The sequence below is a fragment of the Antechinus flavipes genome, chromosome 2, assembly GCF_016432865.1.
Source record: "Antechinus flavipes isolate AdamAnt ecotype Samford, QLD, Australia chromosome 2, AdamAnt_v2, whole genome shotgun sequence".
NCBI lineage: Eukaryota > Metazoa > Chordata > Mammalia > Dasyuromorphia > Dasyuridae > Antechinus > Antechinus flavipes.
In genome coordinates this window covers 635371145-635395169 of record NC_067399.1, presented here as the reverse complement: position 1 = coordinate 635395169, position 24025 = coordinate 635371145, and the positions used below count along the sequence as shown (strand labels likewise).

The 24025-nt window shown below is 34.3% G+C and overlaps 1 protein-coding gene across 3 annotated transcripts in view; it reads left to right on the top strand.

Moving 5' to 3' along the window:
- The window catches only part of KAT6B (lysine acetyltransferase 6B), a 224798-nt gene that overhangs the window by 9860 nt on the left and 190913 nt on the right, over positions 1–24025 (top strand). For all 3 annotated transcript variants that reach the window (XM_051982063.1, XM_051982062.1, XM_051982061.1), the window contains exons 2-3: positions 7013–7082; positions 9921–10796. In XM_051982063.1, coding sequence (XP_051838023.1) covers positions 10176–10796 — 621 coding nt within the window. In that variant the 5' untranslated portion in view covers positions 7013–7082; positions 9921–10175. The remainder of the gene's footprint in view (positions 1–7012; positions 7083–9920; positions 10797–24025) is intronic.

Genomic DNA, 24025 nt, shown 5'->3' with positions numbered 1-24025 from the left:
TTGTTAGACTTTTGTTGTTGGAATACCAATTTGAAAGTTGTATGGAGAATGGGATCAAAGGGAGGAAATGCTAGAGGTAACCAAGTAGGAGGTTATTGCACAAGCCAGGTGAAAGGTGATGAGAGTCTGAATCAGGATGGGTGGCCCTATGAGTAAAGAGAAAGGGACTGATGAGAAATAGGTCATAGAAATAAAAAACAGTAGAACTGGCAACTGATAGGCTTTGAAAGATAATTGAGAAAGAAGTGTTTAGAAGTCTTAACCTGTTCTTTAACTTGTTCTTTAAAACAATTTTAATGACTACATTTTAATTCAAATATTTTCTTCTGTAATCTTACATATTTTGTTCATTTAACTTTATATTGAGAAGAGTTTCACTAGACTGTCAAAGGGGTCCATGATCAAAAAGGATTAGAACCTTTGGTCTAAGAGGACTTTAAGGTTGTAGCCATGAGTGTTAAGAAGGGATGCTGTTATCCTCATCAGAAATGAAGAATTTAGGAAGAGGAGATTATTGAGAGGAATGATAAGTTCAGTATAGACATCTTGATTTTGAGTTGGAGGTGTCCAGTATCCAGTTGGTGGTGTGGAATTGAAACTGGGCACCTAAAGGAGGAGAGAGGGAGAAGAATTCAGGAGAGAAAGGGATTGGGAGGTGGATGAAGGAAAGAGAAAGATTAGGAATAGAGATGGGCATGGAGAAGAGAAGGGGGCAAAGGAGGGAAAGAAAGGTGGAGGGAAGAGGAAGGAAGGGAAGAAAATGAGACTCGCGTTTTTATGTAGAGGTACATCACATAAGGAGATGAGACTAAAAGGAATATGTAGGAAAGGGAGCTGAGAAAGAACAGGCAAACTGGTGGGTGGGAGGACCAGAAAGAAGTATCTTGAAAACCCAGAAATAAGATGGTGTCCAGGAAGAGAACTTGGTAAGCAGTGTCAGATGCTGCAGAGGGGTACTTGAGAATGAAAATTGAGAAAAGACATTTATTGCATTTGGCCATTAAAATTTGGCAGTTGGAAGCCAGAATGGAAGGAGATAAAATGTGAAAAGAGAGGAAGTGGCATGAGTTTGTGATATAGGAGGATTGTTTGAGGAATAGTAGAATCAGGTGAAGATTGGTTTGTTTGTTTTTTTAAGGATGGGGGATGTTTACAAGCAGTAGGGAAGAAACTAGTGGTTGAGAAGAGATAGAAAACCATTCTTGACTTAAAAAACAAAAAACAATTTGGAAAACAGTACTTTAGAGTAAAAACACCATCTTGCTTCCTCATCCCATCATTTATCTTAATGGAAATATCGAAATAAAAATTTTTGTTTTTACATTCTTTGTTTAACCAGAAACCTCATAGGTTATTTTAATAGATTGCTATCAATAGCATTTGCTGTTATGATCAGCATTGCTACATTAAGATAGATATTACTTTGTGTACTTGAGCTACAAAATTCAATTGATACATAAAATTACATATAACAATGTAAAATAATTTAAATAGATAAAAGATGAGGCTTTTAAAATGACAAAAATGTCACCAAGACAACTTTCCAAAGTTATTAATAATGGCATATTTAAAATGCTAAAATAATTGAAGGAATCATTATACAGTTGTGAAATTTTATAATGTGATTGACATTTAAATGTTGTCTTGTCATTAACTTCTAATCATCAGAGTAAGGGGCGGGAGGAGGGAAGAGGAGGGAAGGAGAGCATGGTATGTGGGAGGGAGAGGGGGGCAAAATAGATAATTTAAATTCACCAATAATTTTTTAAAGAATGATAAGGCTTCATTTTCTATCAATAAAATCTACTAAAGATAATCAAAATGACTAGTTTTTTTTCCATTTATTTTCTTGATTTGTTCTGCAGATCTTCTCAAATAGTCTATAACTTTATTAGCCCTCAATGTAGGAAGTCTTGTACTTTAAATAAAGTGCTGGAATAGATGTAATTTAGAAAATGAAGGGGATCTGGAGATTGCTCCCTCTGTAGTTTCCTTCTATACCTTTTGTTACTCCTTTTCCTATCTCCCAGCTTAATTCTCTTCCATTTGTTTCAGTTATCTTTGTTTTTTGTCTCCTCAGATAGGAGACTTCTTGGGAACAAAGATTATTTCTTGGTTTTATATCTCCACTAAATAGGAGCTCTAGAAATGCTTATTGATTGATTACTATCTTCTCATTTAGGGTCTTTAGCTTGTAAGGAAGGATATGAAAGTGAACTAGTTCACTATTCAGGTAGTGGTTTTTTTTTTGTTGTTTTTTTTTTAATGTCTGCCAATAAACATTTAATTGTATATAGAGCCTTGTATCATGGAGACTGGAAAATGAAGAGGAGGACTTCCCATTTGAAGCTTCCTCGAAATCAGAAAGATGTGATAGGGTCAATCCTCATTTGGCCACATAACAAATTTTGAAAGGTCAAGTGAGTATAAAAGTAAAAAATAATTCTCTATTAGGATGCCCTCAGGGACCGCTACGTGGCACAGTGGGTAGAGTGCCAGGCCTGGAGTTAAGACTCCTGAGTCTGATCTCAACCACTTCCTAGCTGTGTAATCTTGGGCAAGATACTTAATCCTGTTTGCCTCAGTTTCCTCTTTTGTAAAATGAGCTGGAGAAGGAAACAGCAAAGCTGTCCCATGTCTCTGCCAAGAAAACCTCTGATGGGATAACTACTGAAAAAACTACTGAATTACAAAGTAAGCACTCCCTAAGCATATAACATGTGCCAAACACTACAGGAGGGAATGGAAATACAGATGAAAATGAAACAATCGCTGGAAAATAAAATTCAAAATAAGAAAAGAACAGCCTCTTTTTGACTGAATTTTGATTTTCTTTACCACTATTATTGATGGAACTATATTCTTGTTACTCTAAAGTTATAAAACATTGATATGCTATAATATTTCAGTAAAAGCTTAAAGGAGATCACCTGTAGAATTGATGGCTTTCTTCTGAGGTGAACTTTTTCTGCTAAGAATAGTGTTGATTATGTAAAGACTTAGCACACTGAAATCAGTGTTAGACTAAGCATTTCTATAGGACAATTTAGAATAGTTTATTAAAATGATGTAAATAATGCTGGTTATAGTTATTCATATGATTTTAAAAATTAAAATTAGCAAAATTGGGACCTTTTAAAAACATTTTGGTTTGTTATAAATCCACAAAATTAATTTGAACGTTCTAATCATCTTTGATGTTGTTTTGGTTCCTCTTTTAAGTTTATATGCTAAGAAAAAACTTTCAAATGCAAGACTTAGAAGTGGAAATTGCCAAGAGTGTTTGATTTGGGGTTTTTTAATCTGGAATTTGGAAAATGTTGTTATTTCATTGTCATCCTTCATACTGAAAAATTTCATTTTTGAAAGAATTAAATGGAATTCAGACCTTTGTTTCCATTTATTTTCTTGATTTGTTCTGCAGATCTTCTCAAATAGTCTATAACTTTATTAGCCCTCAATGTAGGAAGTCTTGTACTTTAAATAAAGTGCTGGAATAGATGTAATTTAGAAAATGAAGGGGATCTGGAGATTGCTCCCTCTGTAGTTTCCTTCTATACCTTTTGTTACTCCTTTTCCTATCTCCCAGCTTAATTCTCTTCCATTTGTTTCAGTTATCTTTGTTTTTTGTCTCCTCAGATAGGAGACTTCTTGGGAACAAAGATTATTTCTTGGTTTTATATCTCCACTAAATAGGAGCTCTAGAAATGCTTATTGATTGATTACTATCTTCTCATTTAGGGTCTTTAGCTTGTAAGGAAGGATATGAAAGTGAACTAGTTCACTATTCAGGTAGTGTTTTTTTTTTTTTTGTTTTTTTTTTAATGTCTGCCAATAAACATTTAATTGTATATAGAGCCTTGTATCATGGAGACTGGAAAATGAAGAGGAGGACTTCCCATTTGAAGCTTCCTCGAAATCAGAAAGATGTGATAGGGTCAATCCTCATTTGGCCACATAACAAATTTTGAAAGGTCAAGTGAGTATAAAAGTAAAAAATAATTCTCTATTAGGATGCCCTCAGGGACCGCTACGTGGCACAGTGGGTAGAGTGCCAGGCCTGGAGTTAAGACTCCTGAGTCTGATCTCAACCACTTCCTAGCTGTGTAATCTTGGGCAAGATACTTAATCCTGTTTGCCTCAGTTTCCTCTTTTGTAAAATGAGCTGGAGAAGGAAACAGCAAAGCTGTCCCATGTCTCTGCCAGGAAAACCTCTGATGGGATAACTACTGAAAAAACTACTGAATTACAAAGTAAGCACTCCCTAAGCATATAACATGTGCCAAACACTACAGGAGGGAATGGAAATACAGATGAAAATGAAACAATCGCTGGAAAATAAAATTCAAAATAAGAAAAGAACAGCCTCTTTTTGACTGAATTTTGATTTTCTTTACCACTATTATTGATGGAACTATATTCTTGTTACTCTAAAGTTATAAAACATTGATATGCTATAATATTTCAGTAAAAGCTTAAAGGAGATCACCTGTAGAATTGATGGCCAGTTTCTTCTGAGGTGAACTTTTTCTGCTAAGAATAGTGTTGATTATGTAAAGACTTAGCACACTGAAATCAGTGTTAGACTAAGCATTTCTATAGGACAATTTAGAATAGTTTATTAAAATGATGTAAATAATGCTGGTTATAGTTATTCATATGATTTTTAAAATTAAAATTAGCAAAATTGGGACCTTTTAAAAACATTTTGGTTTGTTATAAATCCACAAAATTAATTTGAACGTTCTAATCATCTTTGATGTTGTTTTGGTTCCTCTTTTAAGTTTATATGCTAAGAAAAAACTTTCAAATGCAAGACTTAGAAGTGGAAATTGCCAAGAGTGTTTGATTTGGGGTTTTTTAATCTGGAATTTGGAAAATGTTGTTATTTCATTGTCATCCTTCATACTGAAAAATTTCATTTTTAAAAGAATTAAATGGAATTCAGACCTTTGTTTCCACCCTCACCCTGATTGAAATAGCTTCATCTTTAATCTCCTTGCCTCAATTCCTCCCTACTCCATTCCATCCTTTACAAAACTTCTCTCCTTAGAATACATTAGTCACTAGCTCCTAGGTACTTCTAGGGTCAAATATTTGGCATTTAAAGCTCTTCAGTATTTAACCCCTTCCTACCTTTCAAGTGTTACTAACTTTTTCTCCCCTTCAGCCCACTCTGGCCTTCTTTCTGTTCCTCCTTTCCTCCCCTCAGCTCCCTGCCCCCATTCTTTTACCTTGGCTGTTCCCCATGCCATACCTGTGCCTCTTAAAATCCCTGGCTTCCTTCAAGGCTTAGCTTTTGTATACCAAACCTTTAACTTCCCCCTAGCTCAGGGATTCTTATCCTTTTTTTGTGGCCATGGATCTCTCTGACAGACTGGTGAAAATTTTGAATTCCTCAGCATATTTTTTTTAATAAATAGGATTACAAATAAAGGCAGTTTTATTGAAATAAAATATCAGAATTTTTTTTTTAAGTTTATGAACCTCAGGTTAGGAACTTTTGCCCTAGTTAGTAGTGTCCTCCTTCCCAAGCTACCTTGTTGTTGTTTTTCCTATATATTCTGTATATAGAAATGTATATGTGTATTTCCATTAGAATGTGAGCTCCTTGAAGTCAGGGACTATTTCATCACTTTTGTGTTTCTATCCCCGTGTAGCACAGTACCTGACTGGTAGAAAATTCTTTAAATTGCTTGTTATTGAGTGATTTAAGGTGTTCTTTTTATTCTGTAAACACTTTGAGCAGGTGAAACACTGTAAATTCTCAATATTCTAAAGGGAATCAGAAGAATGGTTTATACTAAAAAGAAAAAAAATCCCTGAATTTCATTTATTTTTAATTTTGTATTCTGTGCCCCATTTTTACTGCAGACACTTTTCCATCTAATGCATTGCTTAGGCTAATATTAAAATTCCTTCATATTTACATTTCCTAATCATAAATTCACTAATGATGGGGAAAGGGAACCCAGGAGCACGTTGTATTGCATTAAAGAACTTGTTGAGATTAAAAATTTGTCATGGTTACACTGCAGTTTGTCTAATAAACACTCGCATAATCGAGAGGTGTTTAGAGATAATTTTTTCCTTCTCCTATTTATGTTTTTAATACATTGATTCCACCAGTAGCAGAGAGCCACTGAATTACATCTGCTCCTGCCTAATTAACTCTGCTGGTTGGTGTCAGATGAGAGCTAATTTTGAGATTAAATTGAGGGGGGTAAGGGGAGAAAGAGGGAGGAGAGAGAGAGTGAGAGAGAGTGAGAGAGAGAAATAAATGTGTGTGGGGGGAGTTAGGGTTGCTTGTTTGTTTTATACAGGACTAAAATCCATTTTGCAGTAATCACATTTTAATTTACTTAGTACTTTTGAGAGAGCCATCCCTTTTTATTGAAGTGTGGCCAATCTGATTGCCGTATTTATAAACAGTTGAAGGTTTGAATAAAAGATTTGCATGCACTTTTCTTAGATTAAAATGCTGTGGCTTATTTTTATGACATAATAAATGCTTGAGTATGGGCAGCTTTTGGGATCATGGATTTTATATGGGGCAAAATAAAAGAACTACTTAAAAGTTAATGATCTTGTTTTCTTGTTGCTTAAATGCACTATATTCATTTATAATAAACTATCTTAAATAATAATTGAAATTTTGCTGATGACCTTTCTTTTTTCTCATTCCTATCTTTTAACACAGAAGCAATCTTATTCAGTTATATCTGTTCTCTTTCCATCCCCTCAAAGGATAGCAGAGATAGGAGGGAAGTGAGTTTAATAGAAAAAGAGAGAAAATGATTTTTTCTATGTCTTTCTGTGTATTCTATGTTCTGAAATCCTTAATTTAGTAAATGGATTGTAGAAACCTGAAATAATAAGATGAATAATGTGTTAATAGGTGCTTATGATATTGCTTTCTTTACATATTTATGGATGTTAGTATATATTTACTGACTTTTATTGGGATATTTTTATGCCAAATTAAAGTTTACTTTTTTTCCCCTTTGGGCAGATTTGTCTGAAGAACTGGAGAGTCTTCTGTTTTACCACAAGCTATTGTACTTTGAATTTCACTGCATATGGTAAATCTCTCTTTACTCTCTTTTTAAAAGATATAAATGGGAACCATAGTTAGATTTGTTAGTAGTTAACATAAAGAATTATTTTAATTTGAACCACAGAAAGCATTTAAAATTTATAATTTGGTGTTTTGTTTTGTTTGTGAGGATGCATTTGTGGAAGTTCACCAATGAATAGATTGTCCTTTTATTTCATTATATTTTCATTTGTTTCTATTATTGGAATATAAAAATTCATATGCTCTAAATCAATTTTTAATATGTTTTGACATTAAGATACTGTTTTCAATGAGCTTTTCGCCATTTCCTATAAGTTCTGTTTTTTGCAATCAAATAAAATTATTTGCTATTAATGCAGAATATTGGATGAAAGATAAAATAATTAGTGGGATGCTTTTAAATTTTTGCCTAAATCACTATACATTGGAAAATTTAGCTGGTTCTTTTAATTAGATTATTGATAATATAAAAACAATTGGTGTGTGATACTCCAAACATGCATTGTAAAACACATGTTATAGTGCATTTCTTATGCCTGAAAAATTTATTACAACACAAAATATATTGCAAGCCTAATATCTTTATCAAAAACTGGAATAAAAACATAGGAAGGTTTAATTATATCTTTCAATGAGAAGCAGAAGTATAAAGAATAATTAATATGTTTGATAGAATCAAATTTCTATATAATTTCAACTGATTAGGATAATGGGACTTAATTGTCAAATTGAAATTTACAGTGATAAATATAAAGCCTATATTAACATTTTAAAAATCAATTGTACTAGTATAGTTAGGGCATATAAATACCTGTATTAATGATAATTCATATAAAAAAGGCCTGGGGCTTTTATTTGCTTATTATGTTCTAATAATAAATTCATTTTGAACTAATATATTGTCCAGTCTGCCAAAAAAAAAATAATTTGCATTAGTAGAAATATTTTCACTAGTTCAATCAAGGGGAGATAATTCAATTGTTATGGTGAGACCATTGGGATATGGTGTTGAACTCTCTAAAGCTTAGAAGTCCCCTAAGGATAGGGAAATCTGTATCATGTAATATGTGGGGCCACTGAAAAAAGTAAAGCTGTTGAACCCAAAGAAGAAAAGGCTTGGGAAAAGGGAGTTGGCTGTGAAAACTGTTTTCAGATATTTGAGAGTCATTCATGTGAAAAAAGTGAATTTTTATTTTTTGCTGACTCAGAAGTTTAGTGCTAATATTAATGACTAATGATTATTTGGTGGCAAATTTTTGCTTTACATTAGAAAAGGATTTTATAGTCATTAGCAGAGCTTAGAGTAGGGATGAGCAAAACCTAAGAGTTAACTAGGGACATTTTAAAATGTAATCTTTGTAAATGCATGTATTTTAAAACCAGAAAACTACTCCTTTTGTAGCAGATCCATGTTTATTTTGTGGCAGGTTTAGTTTCATTTGTTACATCGAAGATACAGAAACTTTGTTGGGTAGTAGCCCACAGGAGGTATAATTTTCACATCTTGCTTTACATTTCACAGATCCAGTGCTAACAGAATTTTCTTCCAGTTTGCGGGAACTATTTCACAAAGTAGCGAGTTCTTAGTCACTGGAAGTGTTCAACATTGGTTTCATGACCTTTTATTAAGGAAACAGGTGGATTAGATTCCTCTTTTGGGTAATAGGTTGAACTAGGTAACTTCTTTTGACACTTTGAGGGCCAAAGTTCTCTAAATTTAAGAAAAAATAATTCAGATTTTATTTTAGATTCATTCTTATAGTTGAGAGTTATAAATAATTTCAGATGTACATTTTTCTCACTGATCAAAGCTGATTTCAGTAACAATTATTTTCCAGTTGGTTCAGTGTTTTTTTTGGGATCATCTCTAACTTTTGATCACATTTCAATTTTGAAGTGTTGTGAAGCTTCGAACTTTCTAGTGCAGTAAAGTTTTGAAGACAAATTGGTTTTTTTTTCCTGTTTCAGTAAAGGTATCAAAGATAATTATCTCTAGTTTCAATAAGACATTTTCAAATTATATTGACATGATTATTGATAGTTTGCTAATTGGATTGATACTTTATAATGTTTCTAAAAATATGTAGTAACATATACATGAATATTATGGAGATAAGTAATAGCAAAATTAATCTCTGATATCCTTGTTTGAACCTGCGCAACTTTTACTCCAAAATAGCTTAGTTTAGCTAACTAAAAAATGAAATTAACTAGAGCAGTCTGTTACAGTGATAATTAATTTATATTATATCTGTTTTATTCTCGTTAATAAGTTTGATTTTTTAGCATGTGAACTAGAAATACAAAACTATAATCCCATGTCAATAAGAACTTCTGTGTTAACATAAAGATTAGCAAGGTTGATATCAAGCACAACTGGAGTTATGGTTATTTTTGTACATTCACAACCGTCCTATTATCTTTTAAGGTTCTCATTTGAAGGGACCAGTTCTTATGTCAATTTTTGGTCCCTAGAACGATGACCTACATATAGCAGTTGTTTGGAGATTTTTTTTAATGAATCACTTCTCTATTGTTAAAGATAATTTATTATTTTTATTGTTTATTTTAATCTATATGTTTTAAAATACACAATCAAAATTATAGCAGTGGTTATTTATTTTCATAACTATTAAGGAATATCCTACCTCCCCATCATCATCAAAATAATCACGTAAATGTTTCTGCTATGCAAAGATATTTCATGGGACTGTAAATTTAGAGTTTTAATCTTAGAGATCTCCATTTAATGAATGAAAAAACTGAGATCTGGAGAAGTGAAATTATTTGCTTTGCTCTTAATTTATGCTTTATTGAAAAACTTTTCTTTTTTCCTTTTAAGGTCTTGCTTTCCTGATTAAAAATGTTCCTAACTTGAATCCAGTATTTCCATTTGGTTAAAGAGAAGAAGAATTTTCACATTGCTTATTCATGACCTTTCGACTCTCGAAGGAGGGATGTTTATAAGATGGTGCTTCACACTGCTTGGAATGTTGTCAGGCTTTTGGTGGTAAATGACACCTACATTTGCAAGTATTGTTAAAAATTTAAGAACCTCTATGGGTAACTCTTGGCTGGAAGAAAGCATTTGTCAACCATGGTAAAACTTGCAAACCCACTTTACACAGAGTGGATTCTTGAAGCGATACAGAAAGTCAAAAAACAAAAGCAGAGGCCATCTGAGGAAAGGATCTGCCATGCAGTATCAGCTTCCCATGGACTGGATAAGAAGACTGTTTCTGAGCAGCTAGAACTGAGTGTTCAGGATGGCTCTGTTCTCAAAGTCACCAACAAAGGCCTTGCTTCCTACAAGGACCCAGACAATCCTGGACGTTTTTCATCCCTTAAACCAGGCACTTTTCCTAAGTCTGCCAAGGGGTCTAGGGGATCCTGCAATGATCTCCGCAATGTGGACTGGAATAAACTCTTAAGGAGAGCAATTGAAGGGCTTCAAGAACCAAATGGCTCCTCCCTGAAGAACATAGAAAAATATCTTAGAAGTCAAAGTGACTTAACAAGCACCACTAACAATGCTGCCTTTCAGCAGCGATTACGACTGGGGGCCAAACGTGCTGTAAATAATGGGAGGTTATTGAAAGATGGACCTCAGTATAGGGTAAATTATGGTAGTTTAGAAGGGAGTGGAGCTCCAAAATATTCCAATACTTTTCCATCTTCCCTTCCTCCTGTCAGCCTTCTACCCCATGAGAAAGACCAGGTAAGTGTAGAAAGAATGATAAAAACAATTATTATGCTTTGTTTAGTTTTAATTGAGAAAAAGAAAATGATGAGTTTGATAATTCATCTGTTTTTCTTTTTGGGATTAGATTTTTATGTTCTAAAAATTGCTAGTTGATAAAATTGAGCTAAATTGTTGGAATTATATTTTAAATAACTTAGAGAGATACTTCACATGATTCCATGTATATAATTGTAGTGTGATGTTTTTGTTTTGTTTTAAACTTTAAAGAATGAGCTAAAATTATAGAATTAGAAGGTGTTGTAAGAGATCATTAAGTTCATTCTTCTATTTCAGGGTGGACAACATTCTGAACATCCAAGAGAAATCACTTTCTTCCTTTTCTTTTATTCAGGAGATTGTTGACAGTTTTTATTCTAGGATTTCATAGATTCTTCATTAAGTAGTTTTTTAAAAAATCTTGCTTAATCCTTTTCTCCATTTAAGTACATTTATTTTTGTCTTTTTCTCATTGGAATAAATTTATAGTTGTTTACTAGTATCTCTTCACATATTTAAGACTATAGAAGAGCCAGGAATTCTTAAATTGGGATTTATGAACTTGGTGTTTTTGGTTTGTTTTTTTAATACTTTGATAACTGCATTTCGGTAGAATTTATTTCCTTTGTTAGTCTTATGTAGTCTTTTTATTTTACACATTTCAAAACATTTTTCTGAAAATGAGTCCATGGGGTTTCACCAGACTGTCAAAGGGGTCTACTCCACAAGTAGATTAAGAACTTCTCCAAGCCAAATCTTTTGGGATACTCTAAGCTTCCTGCATACTATAGGAAAAACATATACTCATTTTTTTAAATTTTATTTTATTTTATAATAACTTTTTATTGTCAGAACCCATTCCAGGGTAATTTTTTTACAACATTATCCCTTGCACTCGCTTCTGTTCCTATTTTTCCCCCTCCTCCCTCCACCCCCTCCCCTAGATGGCAAGCAGTCCTATATATATAGCATATATTCATGATAAGACTCCACTGTAACTTGATGCCAGAGCTTCAGATTTCTCCATCAATTGTGTGGGGATTTTCTTTAAAAGTTGGTGTCAAAAGTGTTGGCATAGCTACAGACACTGAAGTGGAAATCCACTTTAAGGTGATGTTGTTCCAATTTGTGAATTATCTAGGACACTTGGTTTCCCTTCCCCATCCTGCTGCCTATTTTTGGAATTACTGTTTCCATGAGATAGGCAGGAAGTTGGAAAGAAAGTATTTTTTAAATTAAGAAATTATTGGGAACTATTAATGATATAAAGCTTTTAGTTGTGGTTTTTGTGTATCTTTTACTCTTTCTAATAGCAAGATAAATCATATTTGAAGTTACTAGAAACCATTAAAACAATAAGATCCTGAAGTTATAGTTTCTAGAATGTTTCACATTTGGAACTCCTCTTTTCTCCATCAATTATATTTTAATAAAAGAGAGAGAAACATATCATACCATATCTAAGGGAATCCAAAAACATTCCTTCCCTGGGAATCCAAAAACATTCCTTCCCTGGCATACAGTAAGCTCTTAAAATGTATATGTACTGAGTGGATGGATAGCTGATATGTAGGCCTTGAAATTACGCTTTCCATTCTTAAATATATTTATATTAAAATATAAAATAATTTAATAAAAATTAATACATTTAATAAATATATTAAATAAATATTTAATATTTCATTTTAAAGTTAATGAAGAGGAATTAAATTAAATTTTTTTGGAGGGAGAGGGAAGGAGTTAAATAATTCCATCATCAGTTTCTTTGTTATTGATTGCCCATATCATTATTTGAGAATCACTTAATATAGTGTCACTATTGGAGTCCGTACAACATTCACAGAGCTCTGTTTAGCAACTACACTAATACTTTTAGTCCAAAGGAGGGGTCATGGTGAGATGTGACTCCCATTGGTAATTGTGTTTGATGGAAAGAATGCTGGCTTTCAAGTCAAGGACCTACTTGTGTAATTGTGTAACTGCTTATTTTCCTGGCCCTTAGTTTCTTAATCTGTAAAATTAAGGAGTTAAGCTAGGTAGATACCTCTGAGGTTCCTTTTAGCTCTAAATCTCTAATCCTATAACTCTTTATTATTATTATTATAACTTTTTATTGACAGTACATATGCATGGGTAATTTTTTACAACATAATCCCTTGCACTCACTTCTGTTCTGATTTTTCCCTTCCCTCCCTCCACCCCCTCCCCTAGATGGCAGGCAGTCTTATACATGTTAAATATGTTATAGTATATCAACAGTATATGTGTGCAGAACCATACAGTTCTCTTGTTGCACAAGAAGAATTGGATTCAGAAGGTAAAAATAACCCGGGAAGAAAAGCAAAAATGCAAATAGTTCACATTCGTTTCCCAGTGTTCTTTCTTTGGGTGTAGCTGATTCTGTTCATCATTGATCAATTGGAACTGAGTTAGATCTTCTCTTTGTCGAAGAAATCCACTTCCATCAGAATACATCCTCATACGGTATTGTTATTGAAGTGTATAGTGATCTCCTGGTTCTGCTCGTTTGACTCAGTATCCGTTCATGTAAGTCTCTCCAAGCCTCTCTGTATTCATCCTGCTGGTCATTTCTTACAGAACAATAATAATCCATCACATTCATATAACACAATTTATTCAGCCACTCTCCAATTGATGGGCATCCATTCATTTTCCAGTTTCTGGCCACTACAAAAAGGATTGCCACAAACATTTTGGCACATACAGGTCCCTTTCTCTTCTTTAGTATCTCTTTGAATCCTATAACTTTTATGGCATAAAATTAAGTAATATATTTCAATTATGTTGAATATATTGCATTGTATTATTACTTATCTAATTACTATTACTATGTAATAACAATACTGTATGGGAAGTGTGTTCTACAATTGTGCCCTCCAGTTAATTGAAATTTGAGAATTTGAATTAATATTAACAAGGATCTAGGTTTTTAACAACTTAATAATTGACAAATTATTGAAATCTAATAAAGTCATTTTAGCTGTTTCCTCTCTTGTGGCATTTTGCCAGGAGAGTTTGTATTTAAAAAATTTTTTTTGATCTAGTTTTATTGATAAATTTTGTTTTAACACAAGTCACTTCCTGATATACAACCCCCTCCCCCTCAGTAGTGCCCCCTCTTAAAAAAAAAAAAGATCAGTGAAGCAAAACTGTATAATAGGACAATTGTGATTTTAAGAACATGTAGTTATTCTATACTTAAAGTTTAATATTTAATACCAACTAAATCTTTTAGTATTAGTCGCATACAAACAATGTTATATATTTGAATTAGATCAGAATCCTGCTATTTTTTAATTTTATTGTGGTCATATTCTTCTTCTACTTGTGCTTTCTTCTTTCTGTAATGCAGTTTTTGCAACTCATTATTTCTAGATAATGAGAAATAACATTTAAACATTATGCAAATCAAAACAATAAATTTTTTTATGGCATTCTAGGTAGTTTGGTATCATAGGAAATACTCCCTTGCTCATGTATCAAAACCAAAGCTGTTTGATTATTCCTTTTGTCATTATTGCTTGTTTTTCATTGTTATCAAGGTGGCAGTTGGTAGGACTCTATTTCTTTAAGCAGTAGTGTAGTGTCTTCTTTATAGTTGGATTGTAATGATGGCTTGCTACAAATACTGGTGGAATAATTGAGTCCATAAAGTCTTGTTTCTGCATTATATGCTGGTAAAGTTAGTGGGAAACAAAAGGGAAAACTGTCCTGTGGATACAAGAACCTTTAGCAATCAGAGAGATCTTTTTTTTTTTTTTCCTCCTGAGGCATTGGGGTTAAGTAACTTGCCCAGGGTCACCCAGCTAGGATGAGTTAAGTGTCTAAAATCACATCTGAATTCAGGTTTTCCTGACTTCAGGGCTGGTGCTTTATCCACTGCACACCTAGCTGCCCAGTCAGAGAGATCTTATTCCACTTCATTCTAGCAGCCACTTCTCTTAAGCCAACTCTCTAACTAGGTTTGTCCAGTGACTTCTTTTAATTTGTTTGATTAGAGCTTTTCATTAAAAGACAAAGTGTGTTTTTTGTTCTCCTGATTCCAGGACTGGTGCTCTAGCCACTGTGTCATCTAGCTGCCTTCAAATTTTGTTTTTTGCATTAGAATTTAGCTCTTAGAGGGCCAGAAGTTTCATTTTTGGTTGTCACTTCCACTTTTAGATTGTTTAATAAGTATTTGTTGAATTTAGTGTTTTTTTCACAGTATGGTATCTGATTTGGAGGGTTAGAAACATCAGTCTTTACCTCAGTGTCTCACATAGTATTTAAGTTTTAAACTTTATAGTTGCAGCACACTAATCAGGAAACTAGTAGGAAAAGGGATAAATCTGTGACCAGTTAAATATAATATCCTTATCATTCTTGTGCATGGTTGAATTAGGTGAAGCACAGTGCAAGCTGAAACAGACAGCGTCCTTGAATCTTAAAGCTATGATAGTAACTATGTCTTATACTCTAAGTTAGATAGTAAACTCATTGACTCCTAACTAGAACTTCTTAGCTTGTTAAGGGTACTCCTAAAGGAAGGAATTCATGTGATTGTGTTTCTTAAGATGGTATAATTCAAGTAAACTTGAGTATCAAAGACTCTGGAGAAAAAATGATTAGAGAGGGAGTTCTATGAGTATAATTTCTGGTATTGTGCAGAATCCATGTAGTTTCTATTACAAAGGACTTCATTAAGGATTAAGGATTTCTTGCTAAAATGTCTCATCTTGGTATATTTTTCTAACTTACTCTGTACAAGAAAATTTTCATTCAATACTCCTGTAGTTGGAAAGGAATGATAATAATAAGAGCTATCATTTTTATGATGCTATAAGATTTGCAAAATAGATGATATACAGTGATCTCATTTGAGCCTTACAATGACTTTTCAAGGTAGGTATTTCAAGTATTTTTATTCTCATTTTACAGATAAGGAAACCAAGGCTCTAGGAGTTTGAATGACTTATCTCTCTTTGTTTAGCTAGTAAAATGTCAGAAGCAAGATTAGAATCTAGACTTTTCTAGTTCTTTACACTAGAATAAATAGTACTCCATGCCACATATTATTAATAGCACCACTACTTTATATGGTAGTAAATAATATCCAAGGAATGATTCTTTCCTCCTCCTCAAAGTGCCTTTCTGTAAAAGGATGAAAAGACTGTATAAAAATTTTAGATATTTTTTCTCACACTGCTATTAGAAAATGTAAACATTTTAATAGTGGGAAATAATATTAAAGGATACATGAAGATATGAGAAATAGATAAAAGAGGAGAGCAGAAGAGAATATGATTTGGAAGAAACTGAGAAAACAAATCACCTGACTTTGGGCTAGTTTAGATATATTAGGCCATATTTTCTTTATTATTACTTCATAATTGTGCTTATCCCAGAATCCATCTTATTTGTTAACTTGACTAGTATTCTTTAGCTCATCTCCTCTGGCTGATTTCAAGGTAGTTCTAGACTGCTCTGGGTTGTGTTCTTCTAGAAGTATATTTCTTAATTGGTAGTGGTTGAAAAACTGAATATGGTCCTTGGATGCTTTGAGATTCTTCGATTTTCCTTTACACTACTGTTTTTTGTATCGCAGATACCACATCTTTAGACATCTTGTACTATCTCTACTGAAAATTGCAGGGAAAACAATATAGCTTTGTTTTGTAAAGGTTTACTGGACACAATAATCAGAACAATGTGAATTTTAAAATCGGCAAAAGCCAACTGCTGAATGACTAAAGGAAGGCCTTCAGAAATCTGTTAAATCATGAAAAGCAAGGCACATCAAATGCTTAACTTTATATGCTTAGGAGAAAACTGTATGCTTATATTTTTTTCTATAATTATATAAACTTCAAAATTTCTATAAAATGGTGATATATATACAAAGGATACTTCTGAACATGTTGTTCAGAAGTGGCACTGGCATTTTTATTCCGTATAAAGGCCTATTTTGAATAATGCAACAGATCCTAGTCTGCTCTTTGATTTCAAGAAAGATGGTGTTTTCTTCCATATCAGAGTTAAGTATTAGAAAGTACTATCATTGCTGAGGTTGTGCCTGTCTGCCTACTTGCTTGGCTTTTAGATTTTTCTACATCATTCACCCTTCTGCTTCTATGCAGTCTTCTGATATGTTTAGTGGAAAACATTATTTACCTTGTCCCTTCAAAACATATGTGGGTGGCACACCTTTATGTTTCTTGGCATCTACATCTGCATTCTTTTTATGATCTTCTCTTTGTATATTGTTTCCAATGTACTGGGAAATCTGGTTGTCTTTTATATCAGATTTCATTATAAATTGAATCACAGATATTTAAATTGAATGCAAAGTTTATGTTTGTTTGTTTTTTGTTTGTTTCTTTTTGACTTTTTTTTTTTTTTGATGTGAGAGTCAAATTCCACAACAGGCTTTGGGGGAGTCAAATCCATATTAGAAATACTGGTCTTCTCACAGGTTTTAGCTCTTCAGTTTATTGAGGGTTTTGAATATACCAAAATAAATTACATCTTTGAAGTTAACAAGTGAATTGACTGTAATTTGATTGACATTATAAATTAATTATAGCATGAAGAAAATGTTTTTATTTGAATTTGTATGATATTTGTATTTATTGCTCTTATTCTTTTTTTTAATAATAGCTTTTTATTTACAATATATATATATGCATGGGTAATTTTTCAGCATTGACAATTTATTGCTCTTATTCTAAGGGTGTCTTTTCCAAATATGATACTCCTGCTACTCCCAATACTTTTACCATTAGAGATTTTAAAATTTGTTTCTCTTTATATGTTATCAGTAGAGTAAAACATTCCATCAAATTGGTTAAATTAAAAATAAGTCCATGTATAGTATTCTTGTTTTTTTTAAATAAAAAATAAAATAAAAAATATTGAAAAATCAATAAAACTTATGTTGTAGAAAAAGAAGAAGCTATCATTTTTATTTCCTTGTATGACATATTCAGTAGTCTTATTAGTGGGCCAGTCTATAAAATAATAAAATCATTTATGGGTTTCCTCTCTTAGATAACTCGTCTCCCTTGAGAAAATAAAAATAATGCTGTAGTATGCATAAATATTGAGATATTTGAACAAGTATTTAGAAATCATTAGTTTTACTTCTTTATAAACCAGTTTTGTTTATACCTCCATTTTCTAATTTGTTTCATTTTTTGATCATTTAAAAACTAGCCTCACTTTACTTTGAGTGACAAATTAAACTGCTTACTAGATGGCTGATTTTGCCTACATATGCTACAAAAAATAGCATAGGCACATATAGAAATTGTGCCTGGGATCTTTCCTGCCTGTTTTGTGAGATCAGTTCAGTCCCATTTTAGTTTCTCTGCCCCATTAATGATTTCATCACAGTATGTAAAAGAACATTTTTAGTCCTTGTTGCCTCTGAAGCAGGTATAATTTGTATTCATCCTGCCAATTCTATAGGCCTGTTTTGTACTGCAAAAACATAGATTTAAAGAAAAAGGTGTAATTTGCAGAAATGACCAAGTGGAAATCTGTGTTTTTCTACAGTTCAGATGAAAAAAATGGAGCTATCTCATTAAATTTAAACACTTTCCTCTGTCCCTTGTGACAGCAATTTTCCTTATCTTGAGCCAACAAGCTTTAATAGGAAGAACAGCTTAACTGTGGGTGTGCTCGCAGGTTCTATTCTAGACCCCCTTTTCCTTTCTCTATCTTGGTGACCTCATCAATTCCAGTAAGTTTAAATATCGTCTCAGTGCTGATGACTTCCAGCTTTACATGTCCATTCTCAATATCTCACCTGAACTTCAGTTCCACATCAACAATTCTTCATTGGAAACTTCAAACTGGATGTCCTCAAGATGACTCAAACTCAGTGTATCCAAAATAGAACTCCTTATTTGTTGTCATTCAGTCAAGTCCACCCCTTCATGACTCCATTTGGAGTTTTGTTGGCAAGAATATTGGACTGGTTTGCTGTTTCCTTCTCCAGCTCATTTAATAGATCAGGGAACTGAGGCGGATGGGATTAAGTGTTTTGCCCAGGGTCACACTAGTCTTTGCTGCCAAAGTGATTTTCCTGAAATATAAATTTGTCCTTTTCACTTTCTTATATATTCCTTTGGTTCTTTGGGTTAGTTTTTGTCCTTCACAACCTGACCTGAGCCTAGCTTTTCCTTCTTTACCAACACTACGTGGTCCAGCCAAACTGTCCTTCTGGACTCTGTGCTTTTACCCTCTCCTGCCTATGATGCCCTACTTCCTTACTTCTGTCCCATAGAATCCCTCCTTTTATTTAAAGTGCAACTAAAAATCCAACTGTTACGTGAAGCTTTTTCTGATCCTTCAACTGCAAATACCCTCCCTCTTAAAGTATTTTGTATTTGTCTTCCTTCTTTTCTGTATAAATCTGTACAGGCAGTTGTCATCTCCTTATGCATAGACTCGCATTTTCCAGCATTTAGCATAGTTCAGAGCATATAGCAATTGATTAATCAGAGATGAAGAAGAGGTTCAAGAAAGAGTCAAAGGCAGATACCAGATTGGATCAACTGTTATGTTTGGGTAGTAGTAATAAAAGGGTAGCATTGATAGTCAATTTAGCCCTTTATTTACTGTTCCTTGCTTTGGTAGGAACTGGATTTGACAATAGACAGAGGTAGAGAGGGTTTTTTTTTTTTTTTAAACAGTTATTTTTACATTTCCAAGCATATTCCTCCTGTGGGAGCCATCCATTTGTAACAAAAAATAAATAAAAAGGCAAGAATGAAAAAAGTTCCATTAAATTGATCAATATATTAGCCAGGTCTTATAAAGTATGCATTGTCAGAGGTAAGGGAATTAAAAAGAAAAGGCTGAGATAAGGAGAGAAATTGAGGTTTGGAGCAGAAGACAGGAAGATGATCCCTCCTCACACACATCCAGAGAGAGGATTGATCAACTAGCTCATTTTCAAATTGGGGGCAGAGCAAAATTTCCATTCTAGCAGCAAAACTCAAGTATATCTACATAAGTCAAATTGCTGTTACTGCTAGTATCCCTTAGAATTCTTTTATAGACTTTTGTAGGGAAGGGAAGGAGAGAGAATAAAGTAACCCACCAACACGTGAGTTACTGAGATGCTTTTAGGCAACAAGACAAGGATTCTTTTCTTTTGAAAAGCTGTTTATGGTCTTGGGATTTTTCTAAGAGTGCACATTCCTGAGAAATTAAGAACTCTGATGGGAATAAAGTCAGTTTATGGAGAGTATGGTAATATTGAATTCTTACAGAGTGTAATCAGACCTTTGAAATATCTTTTCCAAAGTCATGCCATTTGAATCGGGGAATAAAAAGCATTTATTAAACACATATTGTGTGCCCCGCCTTCTGCTGAGCACCAAGGGTACACATATGAAAATGAAATAATCTAGCTATCAAAGAGCTTATTCTCTCTGTAGAGACAACACATAGCCTGTAAGAGATCTCTGTCCAGGCAAAGTAATTATTGTCTAGGAAGGCACAAAGATGGTGAATGGAACAGCGGGATAGCCAGTTGACAAGCCCATTCCAAAGGGATGATTTGATTAGAGTTCTCAGAATAAAAGATGGAAAGTGAAGAAGAGAATGTTCACAGGACAGAAGATGATGTAGGTGAAGATGAGGTTGTTTTGTTCTGCGGACTTCAGAGCTGAAGCATTCTACCGAATGAGTGGACTTTGGGAAAATTTCCCTGCCCTGTTTTATGGTATTGACACTCCCTGTTTATGATATAGGATGAACAGTTTAAAGTGTGAAGACCATAGCTTGGAAACCGGCTGCAAAGATAATTTTTTTTTTTTAATTTCTAATAGAAATTTTTAGTTCTTGAGAATTTTTTCTCTCGGAAAAAGAAAAGTTAGTTGTGTGGTAGTGGATGGTAGTTGTATGATAGAAGGGATAGCTCAATCTAGAAATCTTGAGCCCTGGATTCCAATTCCGACACTGACTTCTTGAAATGGTTTTAAGTAGTGCAGAAAGAAATCCCTAAGCTGTTGCTGCATGTACTCATTAGTGACTTCTTTCCCCACTAGCTATAGGGCCAAAAATGGCATTGGCACTCAGTCTAACATTGTCAGTTAGCTCCAGGGAAACAGAGTTTTAGATGAAATTATATGCCAGAGGGCGGTAAATGTAGGATACTTAAAATAATTTTAAGGATCTATCACTATAGCAATGGGAGAGCCTCTTCTGCGATTTAATAGATGATCTTTGAGAATTACTGGGGTTGAAAACTCCCTTTCCTTTTGGCCAACCTGGTGATAAGCTTCTTCAAACTTAGTGGGGTTGGTGTTTAGATAATGGGTATATTCTGTGTTGTGGGGCCCTTCCTCCAAGCCCTTCCATCTTGGTGGCCCCCTTGACATAACCTTCAAAGACTCTTGAGGCTTTGGAATTGGGTGTAAGTATAGAGTTTATTGTGAGGAAGTAGTGAGTAACTACTCTAGTAGAGTAGTTGGGGGAGGGAGCCAGGAAAGAGTTTGGGCTTATGGTTCTGCCTGATAGCTCTACTCTATGTAGTCAAAGCAAGAGTTGAGCTTCCTTAAGTATAGCTAGATAGTGAAGACTCATGAATCAGTGGGACCAGGGTAGTGTATTCTAGAGCCAAATAGGGTCAAGAACTCTTGGCAGTATAGGACAGAGCTGGGTAGCTGGGTTTCCCTAGGCAGGGAGAGAGTAAGCAGATTTTGAGAAGGCTGTAGGACTAAACTGAGAAAAGCCTAGGCTGCTAGAATGGTGCTTAAAGTCTGTGTGATGCCTTTATAATCTTGGAGAGGACATCTCTGGGGGGCTGTGCAGAGGGTGGCCCATGTTGGATTAGTGCCCAGTGATTGAACTAACTGCAGAGTTATAACAGACCATTCAAGTGAGGTTTACTTCTTTGTGTGTGTGTGGTTTTGGGTCTGGGGGTTTTTTTGTTATGTTTTTTGGTTCAGACTTAGGATTTTGTTGGTGTACCAGAATTCCAGGAAGGGAAGGGCCACCAATGCACATCAGCAGCAGTTCTACACATTATAGTCTTAATGAAGTTAGAGGCATTTATTATGCATTTGTTTCAGGCATTCTGTACACCAAGACAAAAGTGAAATAGCCCCAGACCTCAGGGATCCCCCCATTCCCTTCCCCTTAGGTCGTATAAGACTTTAATAGTCAAACCAAGGACTTTCTCAATGATCTTATTTAGTAAGCTTACTAAATGTCATGGGGGTGACATGAGCAGTCTTGGACTTTAGGAAAAGCACATTGGCAGCCCTTAAAGTTGTTGTTTGTCCTTCCTTCTTGTTGAGGCCCACCTTGCTGGCCTCTGTTCCACAAATGTGAAATGAGCTGGCTTGATTAAAACATGCTAGTGACCTTGACAGAGGAAAAATCAGGGTGGGCTGTGTGGAGATTTCTTTTGGACATAATGTGTTTGGGATGCCGATGGGCTATTCAGCTTGTAGTATCCAGGAAGCAGCTGCAGATGTGCAATTGAGGGACCAGGGATGTAACTGTAAATCTAAGAATTGTCTGCCTACAGATGACAATTTTTAACAACAATTATTAATTATTAACAATCCCAGGTCCGAACCTGAATTTTATTGATATAAAATGTTCCTAGGGAAGAAACTTCTGGTAGCAGAACAGAACAGCAAGTTCAGCAGAGCCAATAGCATAGAAAAAAATTGAGTGGTCAGTTCTTTCCCTATTGGCTTTTAAAAAATTAATGATATTGTTATGAGATAGTATTTGTGACATCATTTTCTATGTGTTAAGATAGTAGCTCTAGAAATTTGAGCAATAGGGCAAAGGAACCACCTATTGTGGTTATTATATTTCATTATATTATTAACATATTTTATATTTATGTTATATATATGTATACATTATATTTCAGGTATTTTTATGTGCTGGGAATACAAGTCAAAGAATGAAATGCTCTTTACTCTTCTCTGGGAATGGGAGAAACAACAAGTAGAAGATACAGTTTAGAAGCTTTTAAAAAACTTTTCCAAATGTTCTGCCCACATTGTGTATCTGGCAAGGCTAATCCAGTGTTGTGTCCTGCTTTCTAGAGCCCCCAAGTTGGAGGTGACAAAACGTACTGTTGCTTTCTAGAGCCCCCATGACAGGGTGATTAAAATATCCTGCTTTCTAGAGCCCCCAAATTGGAGTGACAAAATGTAACGTGCTTTCTAGAGCCCCCACACTGGGATGATTAAAATATACTGTCTTAGTGGAGAAGTGATGAGGCAGGACTCCCAAGGATGGTGGAAAAATGGAGTCCATTTATTCCAAGGACTTTTTACCTTTTTATACCCTCACACCCTTATGTAACAAAAACAACACTGAGCGTGTGCCAAGTATATACTGCGCACATGGGACCACACGAACAACTTGCTATCGTACGTAGTTTGCCATCTGGTATCACTCTCCACCTGCTATCACTCTGCTTCAATCTCAACACAGGTTGTCACTGCCCCCTGACTTCTCAGGAAGGTCGAGAGCCCTTAGGGGAGGTGGGGAGTTGAACTAGAGATTGTTAGCAGGTTCCCTTTGGGAACCCCGAGTTTCCCCACTGTCTGTAACCCTCTACAATCCAGCCCACTTTTCTTTTCCTTAGTAGATAGCCCAAGAATCACATATTACATGACCCCATTTTATTTTATTTTATTTTTTTTAAAATTTAATTTTATTTAATAATAACTTTATATTGACAGAATCCATGCCAGGATAATTTTTACACAGCATTATCCCTTGCAATCACTTATGTTTCGCTTTTTCCCCTCCCTCCCTCCTCCCCCCCCCCCCAAGATGGCAAGCAGTCCTATATATGTTAAATATGTTGCAGTATATCCTAGATACAATACATATTTGCAGAACTGAACAGTTCTCCCGCTGCACAGGAAGAATTGGATTCAGAAGGTAAAAATAACTCGGGAAGAAAATCAAAAATCAAATAGTTCACATTCATTTCCCAGTATTCCTTCTTTGGGTGTAGCTGTTTCTGTCCATCATTTATCCAATGACACTCAGTTAAGTCTCTTTGTCAGAGAAATCCACTTCCATCAGAATACATCCTCATACAATATCGTTGTCGAAGTGTATAATGATCTCCTGGTTCTGCTCATCTCACTTAGCATCAGTCCATGTAGGACATGACCCCATTTTAAAAACTGAATAAATAAGAGCTAAGAATATAT